At 43.1% G+C, this 17,810-nt stretch overlaps 1 protein-coding gene across 5 annotated transcripts in view; it reads right to left on the bottom strand.

Annotated features, from left to right (window-relative positions):
• Nucleotides 1–17,810, bottom strand: part of NLGN4X (neuroligin 4 X-linked) — a 235,099-nt gene that overhangs the window by 155,125 nt on the left and 62,164 nt on the right. Inside the window, exon 3 of one of the 5 annotated variants that reach the window (XM_069463346.1) lies at nucleotides 13,003–13,018. The exons of the other annotated variants lie outside the window; for them this stretch is intronic. Within the exon in view, the coding sequence (XP_069319447.1) occupies nucleotides 13,003–13,018 (16 nt within the window). The remainder of the gene's footprint in view (nucleotides 1–13,002; nucleotides 13,019–17,810) is intronic. 5 annotated transcript variants of the gene reach the window in all.

Raw genomic sequence — 17,810 nt, 5'->3', positions numbered from 1 at the left:
CTATTTAAAAATAATAAAACACTTATGTGAGAATTCAATTCAACTCAGCAGGACATGATATGATTTAATATGATGTATGTGTTTACTTTCAGTAAAGAATGAATCATTCATGATTTAGTACAAATGACATCCCAGAACACCTCACCTTTGGTCTACGGAAAGATTAATCACGAGGATATTTTACAGTGAAGAAAACACAAGAAATTTGTATGAGACTATTGATCAAAGCGAATTGCATTTTGGAATGAGTTCAAAAATATGCATTTGGTGCTGTTGGACCACAGCCGACTTAAGAACGTGGGCTGGAACGAATATTGAGTATTTGGGAAAATTCCAGAAAGGCAGTGAATGTGATTTGATTTTGTTTGCAGCTACACTCCATCTACCAGAGAAATGGAAATTCATGATGCATGTGTATCTGCGCATCGATCTCTCCATTTATGGGGTGGAGTGATTCCCCAGTAGAGGAAGAGAGGCCAAAACCTCCCTGGGAATAACATGGAACTGAACTCGTACTGCTTACAGGGAAACTGGGCTCGAGGGAGCCCCAAGCACCCCCGGCGGTATCAGCCCACACTGATGATGTTGTCTCCAATTTTTCATTATTGTGTAAAACCCACAATCAGCACCTTCAAACATCTGTGTTGCCTTGTTCTCTAATTGTCTCCCCCACACATGGTGGCAGTTAATTATATATTCTCTTATCCTCTAATTGCCATCTTTCTTGGGTTTCTCAGCGAGAATGGAAGCTCCTCTCGAAGCGCATTAAAACCTGAGTCCTGGTGGTAGCAACTGCCTTACCACACGGCGCAACATATTTTCAACAGCCACTTCCTTCTTGATGACAATTAATCCAACGTCACAATACTTAATGCCTTGTGAAGAGGGCAACTTCAGCAGAGACGCCGGGATAAGATCTTGACCAGAGAAATGATGAGAGCTTAAGCCAGCCACTTTAGTACCGAGAAAAACACATTTTTGCTACCTCCTCTCTCAACATGATGCAGTTTCCTGGTCGTATCTTGTTGACTTTTTCATCAAGCTCAGTCATTTTTCAACATGGCATGAGCATTGCTTTCTGAGCTGAGGAATTTCAAAAAAAATCTACTATTTTATCGGTCACCTCAATGATGATATAGCTTCCCTCATTTTACTACTTTTGGAGAGAAACTAAATACACCACGAATTTCTTCCATTTGTGTGGATTAACTAGCTGTGGTACCACTTTAGTTATGGATAATAGAAAACTGTGTTTCATTTTTCTCTTCTATTTGCTGCTTTAGTTTCAAGACTCTCTGCTTCCCATTCTAGGATGGACTCATAGGCAGTTACCTTTTTTTATGTGGGAAAAAGGTAACTATCTGCTCTTTTTCAGCCCGGAGAGCATAAAAATAGAAGCCCTCTGAATCTGATGCATATGGGCAAATGTTTTTGTTTTGTTGTTTGGCCATTTGCATGACGGGGATGGTGATACCAGACCTGCATTTCTTAGAGTTATGGAGTCATGTACGTTCCATGGCCTTGCTAGACCCTCAGTTCTCATGCCTCCCTCTTAATTCTTGAATCTTGCTTGGCAAAACCCCAACCCTGGTGAAATCCAACTCTCCACCCAGCACACACCTGCACCTTTGTCATGGGCACAGAAAAAGGAAGATATTTAATCATGCTGACTTATCTCATGTTAAATTAATGACCACACACCTACAGTAGGTTTACAGCGATGCCTGGACATCATGCTAAACTTCCCTAAGGAACTCCCTCTAAAGATCTGATAAAGGGTTCATGCCTTCTCCCTCCTCAAATCCCCAAACCCTCCTGCCCCAGCCCTGCTGTTGGTATATGAGCTGGTCTCCTACTACACTAAAAAACTGTAACAACCTGGACCGGGTGCAGGGGATCATGCCTGTAATCCTAGCACTCTGGGAGGCAGAGGTGGGAGGATTGTTTAAGGCCAGGAGTTTGAGACCAGCCTGAGCAAGAGTGAGACCCCATCTCTACTAAAAATAGAAAAATTAGCCAGGCGTGGTGGTGCACATCTGTAGTCCCAGTTACTTGGGAGACTGAGGCAGGAAGATCATTTGAGCCCAGGAGTTTGAGGTTGCAGTGAGCCACGATGATGCTATAGCCTGGATGACAGAGCAAGACTCTGCCTCAAAAAAAAATAAGTACAAGAAAATACCCTCAAACACCCACAAACCCATTTACTCATGTGCCAATAAGTGCCCCCATTTTCTGTGCCCCCTCCTTTCACCACAGAGTAATAATGGGGACCCCCCATCTAAGGCTAACTCTCGCCCATCAAATTCCATCAACTCTTGGCAAGCCAGCAACAAAATGCTCCCCCTTTGCTACATCATCAGAACTGTTTCCCTCTTATACGTGGTATTATGTTTCAAAGTAGTTTCCGACCCTCTGTGGGAGAAACACACACCTACAAAAGCTGCGGTGTCCCTCCCCGGAAGGCATCTCACTGCCTCACCTCCGTGATTTCAGTGAATACCTCCTTGACTTGCTTTAGGCCAACGAAACATGCACAAGAATTAAGGTCTTGCTACTTCTAAGCAAAAACCTTAAGAACTATATAATGTAGTTCTGCCAAGTTTTGTTTCCCCTTTGCCTCCCCCCCAAAAAAATGATAAAAAAAATAAATAAAAGTTTTAAAAAAATCCAAAATGGGTCTGCTCCATCAGCCTGGGTACCAGAATTAAGAAGATATTGAGAAATGTCATAGCCAACCCTTGGTAAAGGCTGGACAAGAGAGGAATAAACCCTAATGATTCTGCAAATCACTGACATTTTAGGGATATTTGTTAATGCAGCATAACTTAATCTATACTGACGAGTAACACCACGCCGCCAGGTCATCCCTGCAGCACACAGACGGCTGTTAGATTTCCAGCTTAAAAGACATACAACAATGTTCTCCTGGGTCTACATATCCCTCCAACTTCTGCCATATATTTTTTTCTCGTTCACTGAGAATCTCCTTGAATGTGTTATTTATACAAACTCCACTCCAGTGCTGCTGCTCCCATTCTCTCTGAAACCTACTTGAATTGGAGTTTTACCCCCAACATCCCAGGGAAATTATTACTCTTCCAATAAAGGGCAACCATGCCCTCTGCATTGCTGCAAGGGGGAACTTTCTTCCTCCCTGATCTTCTTGCAGTTGACAGGGCTGACCACCTCTCTCTCCCTGAAAAGCTCCTTCGCCCCGACTGCTATGTTCCTAGACTGTCCTTTGATTAATACTTCCCGGCCAGTTATTCCCAACTTCTTTAACTCCTTGTGGCTTTCGCTTGTTAACCCCGATCCCATAATGTTGATCTTCTGTCCTTTCTCTTTTCTATCTATGGAACCCTCTCGGTAATCTCATTCAGCCTCCAGGATTTAAATACCACCCAAGCGGACTAAGCTGACATTTTCTCTTTAGCACAGATGCTCCCTTGAACTATAGACCCTGACATCTGACTCTCTGTGGGATATCTTTTCTTTGTTGTCTCATAGACATTTCCATCTCAAACTTTCAAACCTCAGGACTCCTCGAAAAGATCTCTGCTGGACTCTTCCAAATTCCTTTATGGGCACCTCCACCCTTCCCAGTGTTCGGGCCCCTAAGTTCAGACTTCTTTCGTTCCTCTACACTCCACATCCAAATGATCAGCAAATCTTATTTTCAGATATATAAAAATCCCCAAGGCTTCTCCCCACCCCCACTGAATGAGCAAGTGCCATTTCTCAGCCTTCTAAAGGGTTTCCCACGTTCTGCCTTCGCCCCTAGAGGCTAGTGTCAGCAAAGCAGCTAAGGTTGTCCCTTAAAGCACAGCTTGACACATCACTCATCTGCTGAAATCCATCCATTTGCTTTCCTTGGTTCTCAGCATTAAAGCCAAAGTTCTCAATGGCCTCATCCTGCTCTGCTTATCTGCCACTCACTTTCTTCTGCACACACAGATCAGTGCTTCCCCAAACACAACAGGAACGTTCCTACCACAGGGCCTTTGCACTGCATGTTCCCTCTGCCTGGAACACCCTTTTCACACCTCAAGTCTCCCTCCCTCACTTCTTGCAACTATTCATTCACACGTCGCCTTTTCAGTGAGGTCTACACTGACCACCCTACTTAAACATTGCAACTTTGGGGGCCCCGCACAGTGGCTCACACCTGTAATCCCAGCACTCTGGGAGGCCAAGGTGGGAGGATTGCTTGAGCTCAGGATTTTGAGGCCAGCCTGAGCAAAAGAGAGACCCCTCCCCCCCGTCTCTATTAAAAAAATAGAAAAATTAGCCAGCTGTGGTGGTGTTTGCCTGTAGTCCCAGCTACTCAGGAGGCTGAGGCAGGAGGATCACTTGAGCCCAGGAGCTGGAGGTTGCAGTGAGCTATGATGACACCCCTGCACCCTACCCAGGGCGATTAAGCAAGACTCTGTGTAAAAAAAAAAAGAAAGCTTCCCCAGCAATTCCAATCTTCCTTGCCATCTTCTATTTTTTTATAGCACTTATCACCTTTTAAAATAATACACAATTTATTGAATTCTTAAATTTATCTTCCATCAAGCCATGAATTGCAGAAGGCATGAAATTTTCTCTGTTTTGCACATCAATGCATCTCTAACGAGAAGAACAATACCTGGCACCTGGTAGGCTCTCAAATAATAATCAAAAGAAATAATTAATGGTGAAATTCAAATATGAAAAGGCGCTATACTATGAATGTGATTTTTGGAATTGTACATGTCTATGCTGATAGGGAAACCATTTAAAGTGGATGTTTAGAAATCTTAGAGACTACGACTTAAAAAGTCAAATTTTCAGGTTAGTTGAGAAATAACCATTTAAGGACAAATGAAGAAAATGTACAGAGAGCGCTTCACCAAGTACAAGAATATGAGAGAAGGCGTTGTCCTCCCCAGGCTAAGGAAGCCTAACTCAGACGGCTGTTTCCTGTCCTGCAGGTGGCTTCACCTAGTTTCTCTCTCAGTTGGCTCCTTGTTTTTGTCACAGGTGAGCTGCTGTTTCATTTTCCTTTTATTTCTTCCCAATTTCTGTCCTGTTTGTTGATACCATCATCGAATCAGCATTCCTTCTGCACAGACACGTAACAATTTGAGCAACTGCATGGATTCCCTGGTCTACAAAGGTTGTTCCTTCATTTCTCCCCCATCCCTCACCTACTCTGTGATGTCTTTCCCCTCAAACTCCACCTTGACAGAGCCTTAGAAGTCCCAGAGTCCGACAAGTTTCTGGAAAAGTCGGGTGTAACTGTGCCAAGATTTTCTCATCATCTTCTCTCCATGATCACACGTCAGTAAAGAAGCCGCACAGCGGGGAAAGGCTCGTGGATGTGTACGAAGCCAATCCCTGCCTTTCACGGAAGGACAAAAGCCTCATTGCCTCAAAAGCATGTGAACCTCTGCCGTTCCTCACAGTTTCCAGAAAAGATTTCAGGGCTTTTTATTTTTTCCCTTCTTTTCTGGGAGCCACTGCATCCTAAAAAACATACTCAGAATAATCTCCTGTGAAAGGTGTGCAGAGAAGGGCAGGTGAGCTGAAGAGACATGATGAAGGAGAGAGGGGAGGGGTCTTCAGCCGAGGCACACGTGTGTGTGCACATGCATTTGTGGGGGACAGCTATGGAAGTGGGGGCAATGATGTCACCAACAGAAGTGGCATGTCCGGTGGGAGCAGGCGGAAAAACAGAGAAAATCAAAAGACGGTGGCAAAGTAAAAACTACTAACACACAAGGAGATCAGAAGTGACAGAGAAGATATCATTGCTTCAGATTTAAAACTAGTGCTTGCATATCGCAATAACATTCACGGGTGTCGGGCAGGTGAGGGGGGAGGAGGGGATGGCTACATTCACACCTACTGGGTGCGGTGTGCACTGTCTGGGGGATGGACACACTTGTAGCTCTGACTCGGGAGGGACAAAAGCAATTTATGTAACCTAAACATTTGTACCCCTGTAATATTCTGAAATTTAGAAAACAGAACATCTGCTTAAATAAAAAAAATATAAAAATTAAAAAATAAAACTAGTGCTTGTCCACTATAGAATGTTAGGAAACATGGAAAAGAAGCAAAAATATGTAACAGAACCACATACCATGACCACTTTTATCGTATTTTATCATCCAAGTGTTTTTGGTGAAAGGTGGAAGAAGTTGAGGTGCAATAACTCAATAGTTGACAATCCCCGTGGGTTTCCAGTGTCACAGGAATGCAATGCCTGCCACACAGCTGGCAGGGGGTGGCTCTTTCCAGCCAAATCTGACATACAATCTTTGGACATCTTGCTTTGTTGGAACAAACACATTGAATCAGCACGTTTCAAAGAACATCCCACCCAAAATATGTAATAGGGGTCAGGAAATATGAACTCAATTATTTGGTGCCTAAATTTTCCTTTTGCATTTCTTAACATATTACATTATTTTTTTAAATACTGTTTTTAAAGCGTTTAAATTGCTTATTTTAAAATGTCAACTACAAAGCCCAGAGAAAAACATGTCAAATATGTTTAACATTCAATTATAATTCATGGAGGGAATCACGTGGATGGTTTAACTATAACTGTAACGATCTTAAGGTTGATGATGAATGATAATACTGTTTTTTTTTTAAAAAGACACTATCTATACCAGGTTTGAGATTTAGTGTCCTGACATATGGTAAGAGGTACTGGTAAATGTTTTTGTTTTAAGAGGGTGTTACATTGTGTGTGAGGTTGGCCATTGATGTTGGGGCCTGCCCAGCCTTGAGAGGCAAAACATATGCCGTGTTTTCTTCTTCTTCAGTGATGACGGCTGCTTATGAACATCCTCTAACTGATTAGGCCCTTGGTGTTCTTTCTACGAGGATTTACCATGTGCAATTCTCCCCATTATTCCATGCTCCCTGCCCATGTTCTTGCCATACACTTTAATTTTAATCTCAAAGTCTACATGTCATTGCCTCGGAGTTCATCTTGGCAGACTGTCTTCTGACTCTTGGATTCTTTTTTCATACGCTACCATTTTAACATTACCTTTCACTGTTTCTATGCTAATCAAGAAAACAAATGCTAAATATAGGAAGGCATACCATTTTAATTAAGCAGAATTGCAGAAGGTGTGTAATTCTATAACCATCACTAACCAATTTCTGCCACTGCCATCCTAGCTGTTCACACATAAACCGGCTTTCCGGTGAGTCACACCGTCTTCTGTGTGCGCTGCCTGGAAGGGGCTGTGTGTTCCTTGTGGCACCCTGATGCTAAGGTATCTCTTTCTCTCTCTTTCTCTGTCTCTCTCTCTCTCTCTCACAAACACACACACACACACACACACACACACTTATAAAGGTTTTATCTTCATACATTCCTCCACTGCAATATTGCATTTGGGTTGAGCTCACTGGGGTGAATTCCATGGTCACATTCCATGTTCTGATCCTTTGCAATCCCGCAATGCACCAGATCATGGTGTGCCTCCAAGGAACGGCCCAGGAACCAGTGACTCCCTGCTGTCTCTGTTCCCACGGGCATGATCTATGGGATTGGGGGACATCTGCATTCCATATCATTGTTGATACCCCTTACCCAAGTTTCTCACTTTTATCCTGTGTGCCCCAAATTCAAACAGCTGGATGCTAATGGCATGCCTGCTCATGCCAGCATCACTCACAGTCAACGGACACTGTGACGATGGCCTTCCTCTTCCCTTTCACTGGGTTCTATTACCCCACAATTCCTAAGGAGAGTAGATACTGTCTCTCAGCTCTGTTTATGTCGACTGAAAACTACAACAAAAGAATTGTCCATTGTCAAATCCCCAGATGATGCTAGCATTGCAGCATTCCACCCTCATCGCTACAACCCAGGTTTTGAGATCCAGACACCTTTGTGTTTACCGTATGGCTTTATGTGAGCACATCTAATGTCATCTCCAATTAAAGCCCAAAATCTTACTGAGCAAGTGTTTGGCAGCATGTATTGGAAAGCCCAGACTGGGAACTTTAAATAATAAAGACACTTACTTTTACCTGAGGAGAAGGCCAGAGAGAGCTGTTTTTAGCTGAGCTGCTCCCCAAGGTCTACAGGGGCCAGAGTCATTGCTCCTGTCCAAACATTGCCGCCATGTTTGGCAGTGGAGCTTCCATTTGCCCCGGGGCTTGCCAGCACCTGACCTGACATGACCAACACAGGTGCAAACACAAGCAACTGCACCCAGAGTCAGGTAGGGAGAAGCCAGGGAGAGCACAAGATGTTTTGGTCCCTTTTCTAGAAGGATGGAGAGCTTTCTCAGGAATAGTGCCCCTAAGTGTTCACGGGTGTCCCCTGGACTCCGCTGATTTCTGATGCTCCCCGCACCCCAGGGAAGCAAGAGGAGAGGAGGTTGGGAAAGGGTTTGGAGTTGGCAGACCCAATAGTGTCCAGTCCTAGGGTCTCTTTTGCTCTGAATGGGAAATTCCACTCTAACGCCTAAATTTCACTGAGCTAAGATCCAGTCACTGTTCTACTTCATCACATCCTTCATCTGAAAGCAACGATGAACTTGAACACTACATTGCAAAAGAAGAAAACCAAATTGCTCACCTTTACCTACCATCCAGTAACAAAAGATACCTTATGAAGTGCTAAGGAAGGCATCAAAGAATTAAACACATAGTCCTGGTGCTAAGCATCGAAGAGACACAACGTATAAAAACAAAACACTGAGCAAAAAATAAAAATGAAGACTCATTACCAAAAATAGTTTTATAAAAAGACTAATTACAGCCAAAGTGATTGCACAGTCAATTGCTGTCACAAAGGAAGGTACGAGACCAGGAATGAGGATGAGTATTTTTTTTTCTCCTAGATTTCAAGCCTCAGTGACTAATGCAACAGAAAGTAAAACTGAAAATTTAAACAATGAACCCACAACTTTAGAAAGTCACCTGAAGATTTATAATGATCTAATAGCTCACTCAGAAACAGAAACTATAAAGTGCTTTAATGATTTCAGAAATGATGGCATGGGTTCCACTGATGTTATTTGTGGGTGTACCTTTTGGGAAGAAGTCTAAACTTACCTTTTGGGAAATCTATACTTTTCATTGTACAAATTTAGAATATCTGTATTCATACTGAAATACAAAATGGAGGGAAGATTTCTTGAGGCCTGATAGGAGAAATGCCTCGTAGGTGTGCCTCTATAATGTAACTGAACAGAATTCCAGCTCTGCTATTCAAAACAGCAACACCTAACGCCAATCTCACCCACATCATCCATCCTAAGCTTCACAAACAAATACTGAATGCAGTTAGCCACTGATGGAAAATAATGATGTATGAATGCATGAAGCATAAATCTATTGCAACAAAAATCACAGTCACCATCCAACCAAGCAATATTCATTAAGGTTTTTTTTTTTTTTTCCCTATATGCCTGAAATCATACTAAGTTCTAAAATAAGACATTTTCCCCAATCTTGCAATGTTTCCAGGTTAACACAGCATTGGCATTAAAACTGCTGAAAAACGTACACTGCAATGTGCATCTAGAACAAGATCTGAAGGATTGTCCAATATGAGAAGTGCTCTGACCACGAGAAAGGAATGAGCTGAGAGGCCTCCAAGTTACATCTCCTTGCAGTTTCCTTTGGCTTCAGAAACCCTCATCAGATCGATCTCGTCGTGGTCCTGGAGACATCGAGCTGTCTGCGCACCTCGTTCTGTGCCAGGGGGCATTGCTTATTCCATTTTGTTTTTACTGTGGCTGGAGAGATCCCCAACTGTCAATTGAAACCCTGCCCTCGCTTTGTCATGAGCAAGATTTGAATTTTAACAGGGTCGCCAGGGACCCTTGCCCAACAACAACGTTAATGAAGATGCTTGGAGAGTGCTTTGTAAGTGATAGCCTGGCTGTTTAAAAGCATAAAAGCAATGCATGGGAGCCTTTGCGGCCCTCCAAGGACTTGGCTTGTCAGTGCGATCCCGCCACTATGAATTCAGCACCATGGAGAGCTGATGACACCTCAAAGAACTCTATAAAACCATCGATTGCAAACCTGTGTTCTTTCTTTTTTTATCATGAGCTAAGATAGGCAGTAGTCCAAGGAGAGCACATACCTTCCATCATTTTCATGGACTGCAACAGAAAGCCAAAGACAGACTTTTCTGGTGTTTGGGGAAGATTTTACTGTCTGAATATCTAGATGCAAAGGTATTTATCTTCAATTTGTCTGTCTGTCTTTCTTTCTTTCTTTGTTTCTTCCCCCTGTGAAATAAACTGAACTATTTATGCCACAGATCCTGGCCTACTGGGTAGGAATTTCTTTCTCTCTCTCTCTCTTTCTTTCCTTCCTTCCTTCCTTCCTTCTCTCTCTCTCTCCCCTTTTCTCCCTTTCTGCTTTCTTTCTCTTTCTCTCTCTCTTTCCTGCCTTCCTTCCTTCCTTCCCTCCTTCCTTCCTTTTTCTTTCAACAGAACACAGTCTTGCTCTGTCACCCAGATTGGAGTGTAGTAGTGTCATCATAGCTCACAGCAACCTCAAACTCCTGGACTGAAGCGATCCTCCTGCCTCAGCCTCCTAGGACTACAGGTGTGCCCCACCACACCCGCCTAAGTTTTCTATTTTTTGTAGAGACGGGGGTCTCTCTGTTGCTCTTGCTCAGGCTGGTCCTGAACTCCTGACCTCAAGCAATCCTCCCATCTCTGCCTCCTGAAGTGCTAGGATTACAGGAATGAGCCACCAAGGCTCAGCAGGGTATGAGTTTCTGAATTTTGACAAATAGCTCTACAACTAACTCACAGGAAGTTGTGGAAAACTGCTCAGTTTTTCTAGCTATTGTTGTTAACTTTATAATTTACTTGGGGTTGTCTGTGAATGCCAGACCCGCTCTTGACTCGAGTATGTGAGTTAGCATCCCCCTAGCATCTGCTATAAACCTCCACACTCCCTCGCTGCTGCATCAGGTTGGGTCTGCTTTGGGATTACCTTCTTCTGCCTGTCCACTCTCTGCTTCCTTGCTGCCGTATCCCTCATTAATGCTGCCTGGTCCCTCACTGAACATCTGCCTGAAGTCCCTTTGCCGGGGTCTCTGATTCCTTTACCTCCATCTTTGCCCACGTTACTCAAGGTTAACAGACCCATCTAGGGCCAACCACACTGATGTCCCAAATTATGTCCATGATCTTTACTCCCAAGTGCGTTGAACTTTGGATCATTCCCATCTATTGTCCCAGGTTCCCTTTCCACTCCATCATGAAACATATTCTGTCTCAGGGCGTAAAGACCCCGTGTTCCTCCCAAATAATGCCTCACTCCTATTCTGACATCTTGCTTATGTAATAATATTTCTTCAGCATCCAATGGCTCTGCTTCCACAATTCCATCCAGAACCAGTTGAAACTGCTCTGCCTCCACAATTCCTCTTTTAATACTTCGACCTAAACAGGACCCCCCCACCCTGTGCATTCTGATAGTGCTACCCCCCACCCCAGGCCGCTGCCTTCTCCCAAAAGTTAATGATATCCACATTTTCTTTCCCTTACCCTAAGAATTGACTTTGTACATTTCCCCCCGGTGGCACATGTGGCAATGCTTCGTACAGATTTGGAACTCAATAAATATCTGTGGATGGCAGGAATTAATGAATCCTATAGAATGACAACACAAGCCCTGAATTCATATATTGAAAATTAGGATTAGATTTAAGATTTACGGTGGGGTCTAGCAGTGTTCCGGATGGCGAAATGTTGCCCGGGGGGCCAATGCCATCCTTGCCAAATTAGTGTCACAGAGTACAAACAAAATAACAGGGAGGCTAATGAAAGAGAATTTACTGTGCAGGCACTATATTTCATGCTATGAGGGAGAAAGATTAACAGAGCACACTCTCTACCCTCAAGGAGTATATAACACAGCAGAAGACTAAAATACACAAGGCTGAGATGCCCAGGGACAGTTATTAGATCATATATAAGATACGGCATCATAAACTAGGAAAGTGTAAAATGAAGACATAGAGGAGGAAAAAAAAAAAAAAAAGCATGTTTGCACAACGATGTGAATGTACTCAATGCTCCTGCACTGTACATGGAAAATGGTAAATTTTATATCTATTTTACCACAATTAAAAAAAAATAAAATTAGGGGAAAAAAGCAAGCGGTGAGGCAATGTCAGGAAAGAATAATGCAAGAGCCAAGGTTGAGCAGGTGTAAGAAGTTACTACTAAAGAAGGAAGGAAAGCCTTTCCCAAGCAGAGATGCGGCACGGAGAGGAAAGTCATCGTTATGCCAGTATTCTGTGACAGAGAGTGTGGTGTTTGCTCCTTAATACCTGATGGGGGTCTTCTCAGGTTCAAATAAACATGCCCAAGGTCATGATGGTGCCAACCAATCCAAAATAATAGGGGACAAGATTCCCAGATTGTCAGCGTCTGGGAACTATTCCCTCCACAGAGGACAGATGAGATGCAAAGGGACAAGATTCCTACAAGGTCCATATCCACGAGACTTAGGTACTCCTTGGCACTGAAGCTCCAGCCTTCACTGGAGCCAATATTCCCTGTAAATACCCCATAAGCAGAGCTTCCAGAGTTGCCACAGGGAATAGAGCCCTTGCAAAAGTTAATCCAAAACTTGACCTTGGGAAAGGCGGAGGTGGTGTGTTTCCCCCTCGGCTTCTACTTAGTTTATTTGTGGTTCTTCCTGGTCCTAACTCCAGCTGCCCACAGAGGACCATTTGTATGGTAAGCCGTGTGGCTGAGAACATTGGTGGCATGCTCTTCATCCCATCACTGGGGGAACAGAGCTAGATAGTCAAGCAAAGGTCCGATTATCACCCAGCAGGTCGAAGGTCTCGTTAACATTTTACCCACATGTGCTTTGCATGTCTGAGTCCACGCCACCATCATAGCAATGGCAGACAGTAGGAAAAGCTACCAAAATTATGTAGGTGAGAAAAGTGCGAGTCAGAGAGGGGAAGGTAGTGGAAGGTAGTGGCCTTTGAGCATTAGGAGTCCAGAGTGAAACCCGGGTCTGCACAAAGCTCAGACTATTCATACTGATTCAGGGAGAACCAAGAGCAACAATATAGAAGAAAGATGCCCAGGGACAAGGGGATAGTAAAGGAACAGGTGTGACCACAGTAAAGAGAGCTCTGCTAACTAAACAGTCATTTCTGGAGAGCTGGCTGCATTCCACTCACTGAACTTGCTCACAGCAGCCTGTACTCTTATAAGCATGATGGTCACAGAAAACAACTAATGCGGAGCAAATAAGAACCTTAGAAAGATCACAAGAGAGTTGCACTTGAGTTAACACAGCTAGACCTGACTGGAATAGAAACAGAGAGCTCCGCAGAGAAGGTAATATGTTCTGGATGGTGAAGGAAAAGATACAAGGTCCTTCAGGACGCTGACTTTGTCTTCATCACCTGGCTCACCAGTGATGGAGACTCAGCTCGATGCTATTAATACAAAGAATAGGGAACCACTGAAGCATTTCAAGCAAAAAACAAGTGTGGCTATATTTGCATTTTCTGAAGAGAACCCTAGGCGAGTCATTGAGGATAGAAGGTCCATATAGGGAGACAAGGTGCTATAGTTGGGATGTTTGACCCCTCCATATCTCATGCTGAAATTTGATCCCCAGTGTGGGAGCTGGGCCATGGTGAGAGGTGTTTAGGTCATGGGGGTGGATCTCTCACGGATGGCTTGGTGTTGTCCTAATGGTAAGGAATGAGTTCTCAATCAGTTCTGGAGAGAGCTGGTTGTCAAAAAGAGCCTGGCACCTCCCTCCTCCCTCTCTATCTCTCTCTCTCTCACACACACACTATCTATATCTCACTTCTTCTCTCACCATGTGATCTCTGCACCTGCCAGCTCCACTTCACTGTTGCCATGAGTCAAGGCAGCCTGAAGCCCTCACCAGAAGCAGACGCTGGCACCATGCTTCTTGGACAGCCTGTAGAACCCTGAGCTAAATAAGCTTTGTTTCTTTATAGGTTACCTTTTCTATAAGGGTATTCCTTGATAGCAATTCCAGTGGACTAAGACACAGGAGGATCACACAGAATGAAGACACTATGAATTTGAACTGAGGCAGCAAAAAGCAGATGAGGAGAAGAACTGGTCACTCAAGCCACAAATACAGACTCTTCCAACACTTGGTCTCTTCTTTCTCACCCTCTCCCACTATCATTAAAATGAGCCTCTAAGACTGGCCAGCCCCACCTGCTAAATCTCTGTAGAACTCTAATTCCATTATGGTTCCATGATATCTGCACTGGAGACTGCAGTATTGGAGCGTCTGGGAGAGGCATTGGTTACACTTTATTAAGCACTGCAGCAGGAATTAATGCAAGTCATCAGACATCCCTCACAGTGCAAATACAGAGCAACAAAAACAGCTTAATCAATAGGCTTGTGAACCGGTCTTATGTCAGTCCCATCAAAATCAGCAGCAACTGCAACAGCTACAGATTCACACACGACCACACAATAGACTAAAAAAGCTCCATGTGAGGTCATTTAGGAATAGAGAGCCTTTGTAGGAATGTGGCGATTTTTCTGGCTGTTCTGATCCATTGTCTTATGAATTTCATGAAAGGACATATTTTGCATACCGGAATGATCTAATTCCACTCATTCCTTACCAGCTAAGCAAGAGCAACGGCTTGGCTTATGGACAATGGAATAAATGCCCTGAGACCAGATGGGTCCCAGGTGAAACTTTATCACCTAACACAATCTACCATGAGATTGGAAGATCATTTCAGAAGAAGACACTGGGCATGTTCATCCAAGCTCATTATGTCACCACTAAAATAAAACACTGACTAATGACACTAATATATTGTGTCTTCATTACTACATACACACAGGCAAATGAGAAGAAATAGAGTTCATTCGTCTAGTGTTCTTTATGCAGTAACTTGTCATGGTGTTCAGTGTGTTCGTTTCAAATGGATGTTGATAAAAGTTGAAAGATATTTTTAGCATCACCTGTGCTCACACCATAGACGACCAAAGTCCTTCATAGCATTTTCATATTTCAAATATGTTCTTTCATTATAATCCTAAATTTAACAACTTTTTGTAAGCTTTTTTCTTTCACTCCCACACTCGTTTTAAATATAAAAAGTGATATATACCATGTGCTATTCCTGACATTTGCACAGGTGTGTATTTGGAAACGTTTATGTTCAAATGTTGGTAGCTGATGTATAGAGAGGAATTTATACCATGTGGTTGAAATATATTTTGCCTCATCTTTTTTTCATAATTCACTTTAGCATCAATATTATTGCATTCCAAAATGGCATTGTTTTGTACAGCAAAATTATCTTACTATTCCTTAATGTGTCATCTGATCAGCCTTTTTTTCCTACCATTAAGTAGGAATTGCTTTTTATTTTTTCTTCTCATCTGCCTTCCTCATATTCCATAAACATTTAGGTTATTATCCAACTTCCCAGCAAATTAATCAACAAAGGAAAATTAATATAGAAGTTTGGCTTATGAAAACACAAGCATTCCCTGTTGCCAGATTCAGTCTATTTTTCTTTGCTTGGAAAATGACAAGAGATTGTGCCTTTGACTCCATCCCTAGATTTGGAAAGTGCCAATGGGATTTCCAGCTGGGAACCCTTTGTAATTCCACTATCCACAAAGAAAGTTGGGTCCCCTGACGCACTACCCTGAAACAAAACCATCAAGTTTATTAAAATTTAGCCAACTTGACGGCCTCTTTCACATGGTAAAAAGGCTGATGTTCAGGTCAGAATTTGTATCTGGGATGTGTGTGTCTTGCTCTGTGTGTAGTTTTTTTTTCCCCTCTTCACATATCACCTTAAATTCCTCATCCTCACCGAAACATGCCCTGGTCACTTGTTATCAAGTATCCCCATCACCCACACCAGTTGTCATCACTGTTTTTATTTTCCTCAAAGCTATTACCACAATTAGCAATTCTATCCTTCATGGATTTGATCACTGCTTTATCTTCTGCTCCCACAACTAAGGTGGCCACAGGACATGGGTATATCCTGTTCGTATTGTACGTCCCCTCAGAGTCTACAACAGTGGTTCATCAATATTTAATGAATGGATGGATGGATGAATGAATGAATGAATGAAGGGGCCTCTGTAGGGCTCCTTTGACTTACTCCCATGCATCTGTGTTGTTATTGCTCTAGGGGGCTCTTCTAGACAGCTACCCTTCTCCTCTTACTTCTGACCTCTCTTATACTGATGGACAGCTCACTACTGAACATGCCCATCCCTGCTCAGTTGGTTGTAGTGAGGGATGAAGGGACAGGGTGGTTTCCATGACTACTAATGGCAACCCTAATAATATGCTCACAGCAATTATCTACCTCATTGTCCAGCATGTTGTCTGGTTATCCCAGCTACTGACATGAAAGTCACCATATTCTAATTATTAACAAAGTACAGTATTGAGATCTTTTAAATTATGTTAAAACCACTCATGAGTGTACTCCTGTTGCTCCCTTAGTAATGGGGTTGGAGCGTGGCTTAGCAAGGTAATTAACTGGTAAAGATGGCATGGCAGAGGGAATTGAGGTGCACTCTGCTCTTTTATCATGGGAGGTGGTACGATGTTAAGAGTGTGTGCACTGTAGCCCATTAATCTTGCATTAAAGACTATCAGCCACTCCTAACCTGGCTGAGTCATTCAATCATCCTAATCTCGGTGTCCACATCTCCATGACAATGAAATTAATAAAAATAGTCTCATTTCATGGCCCTACTGTGAAGATTAAATGAGCTACGACTTGCCTATGTTGTTAACTCAAATGCCATCTAGCAGAGACACCTGTCCTAAATCCCTCATTTAATCTAGTGCTTCTCTAGCTACTACCGAGCCCTGTTCTGCTTGAATTATCCTAAAAGTTGCCTAAACCCACCCACAAGCCTCACTTTATGTTCCTGAGCCCATCTTTTCCTATTTATCTCCCCACATGGGAACATGAGCACCGTGACATCAGGGAACAGTCAGTGCTCTTGACAGCTCTGGCCCTAGTGTGGGCACACAGTAGGAACTCAATAACACTCACTTTACGTAAGAAAAAAAAAAAAAGTCCTAAAGCACATAATCCTATCTGGCACATAGTAAACACTCAATGAATGTGAACAGTTGTTCCTGTGCTTAAAGTAGCAACGAGGCCATCAGCACCCTTCTTTGGGGTGACTTCATTCCGCAAGGGAAAGGAAATTTTCATAACTACCGAAGACTTCCTAATTCCTTACTGCAATCCTCTGAGGTCTCCTTTCTAGATTTTCCAGAGAGATGTATTAATACACCCAGGTCACACAGGTAAGTTTTCAAAGAAGATCTGTCTGACTCTCGCGGACCCCATCACCTATGTGAAAATGCTTTGTTTCCTGCCATCTTTTTCACTTAAAGTTGGGTGAGTCCATGAAGCAGCTCTACCCCTTGTCTTTGGGGAACTGACAATTTAGGAGAGACGATAATGTGAATGCATGAAACAAACAGTCAAAGCCCTATGAAAATGACAACATTTGAGAGTTTGGGGTCTAAGAAAATGGCAACCCCATACGGTTCATTCTCGTATATACTAAGAAAAAATTCTTACTGAGTTCCCAGTGAGCAGTCCTGACATTTAAAAACCAAGGTAGGGGTTATTTCATCTTTTCTGGATCACAGACTTCTTTGAGGAGACAGTCCTCTCAAAGGAAAATCCATTCCCACCTACTCACAAAATTGTCACAGAGGTTGGGGCTTCCTTGGACCCCCTGAGAGTCCATGGCTGTCAGTTGACTAAGAATCTGGTTCCAAGGACACAAACTCATCCT

The sequence above is a fragment of the Eulemur rufifrons genome, chromosome 30 (genome assembly GCF_041146395.1).
Source record: "Eulemur rufifrons isolate Redbay chromosome 30, OSU_ERuf_1, whole genome shotgun sequence".
NCBI classification, from domain to species: domain Eukaryota; kingdom Metazoa; phylum Chordata; class Mammalia; order Primates; family Lemuridae; genus Eulemur; species Eulemur rufifrons.
This window is presented reverse-complemented; position numbering and strand designations above follow the sequence as displayed.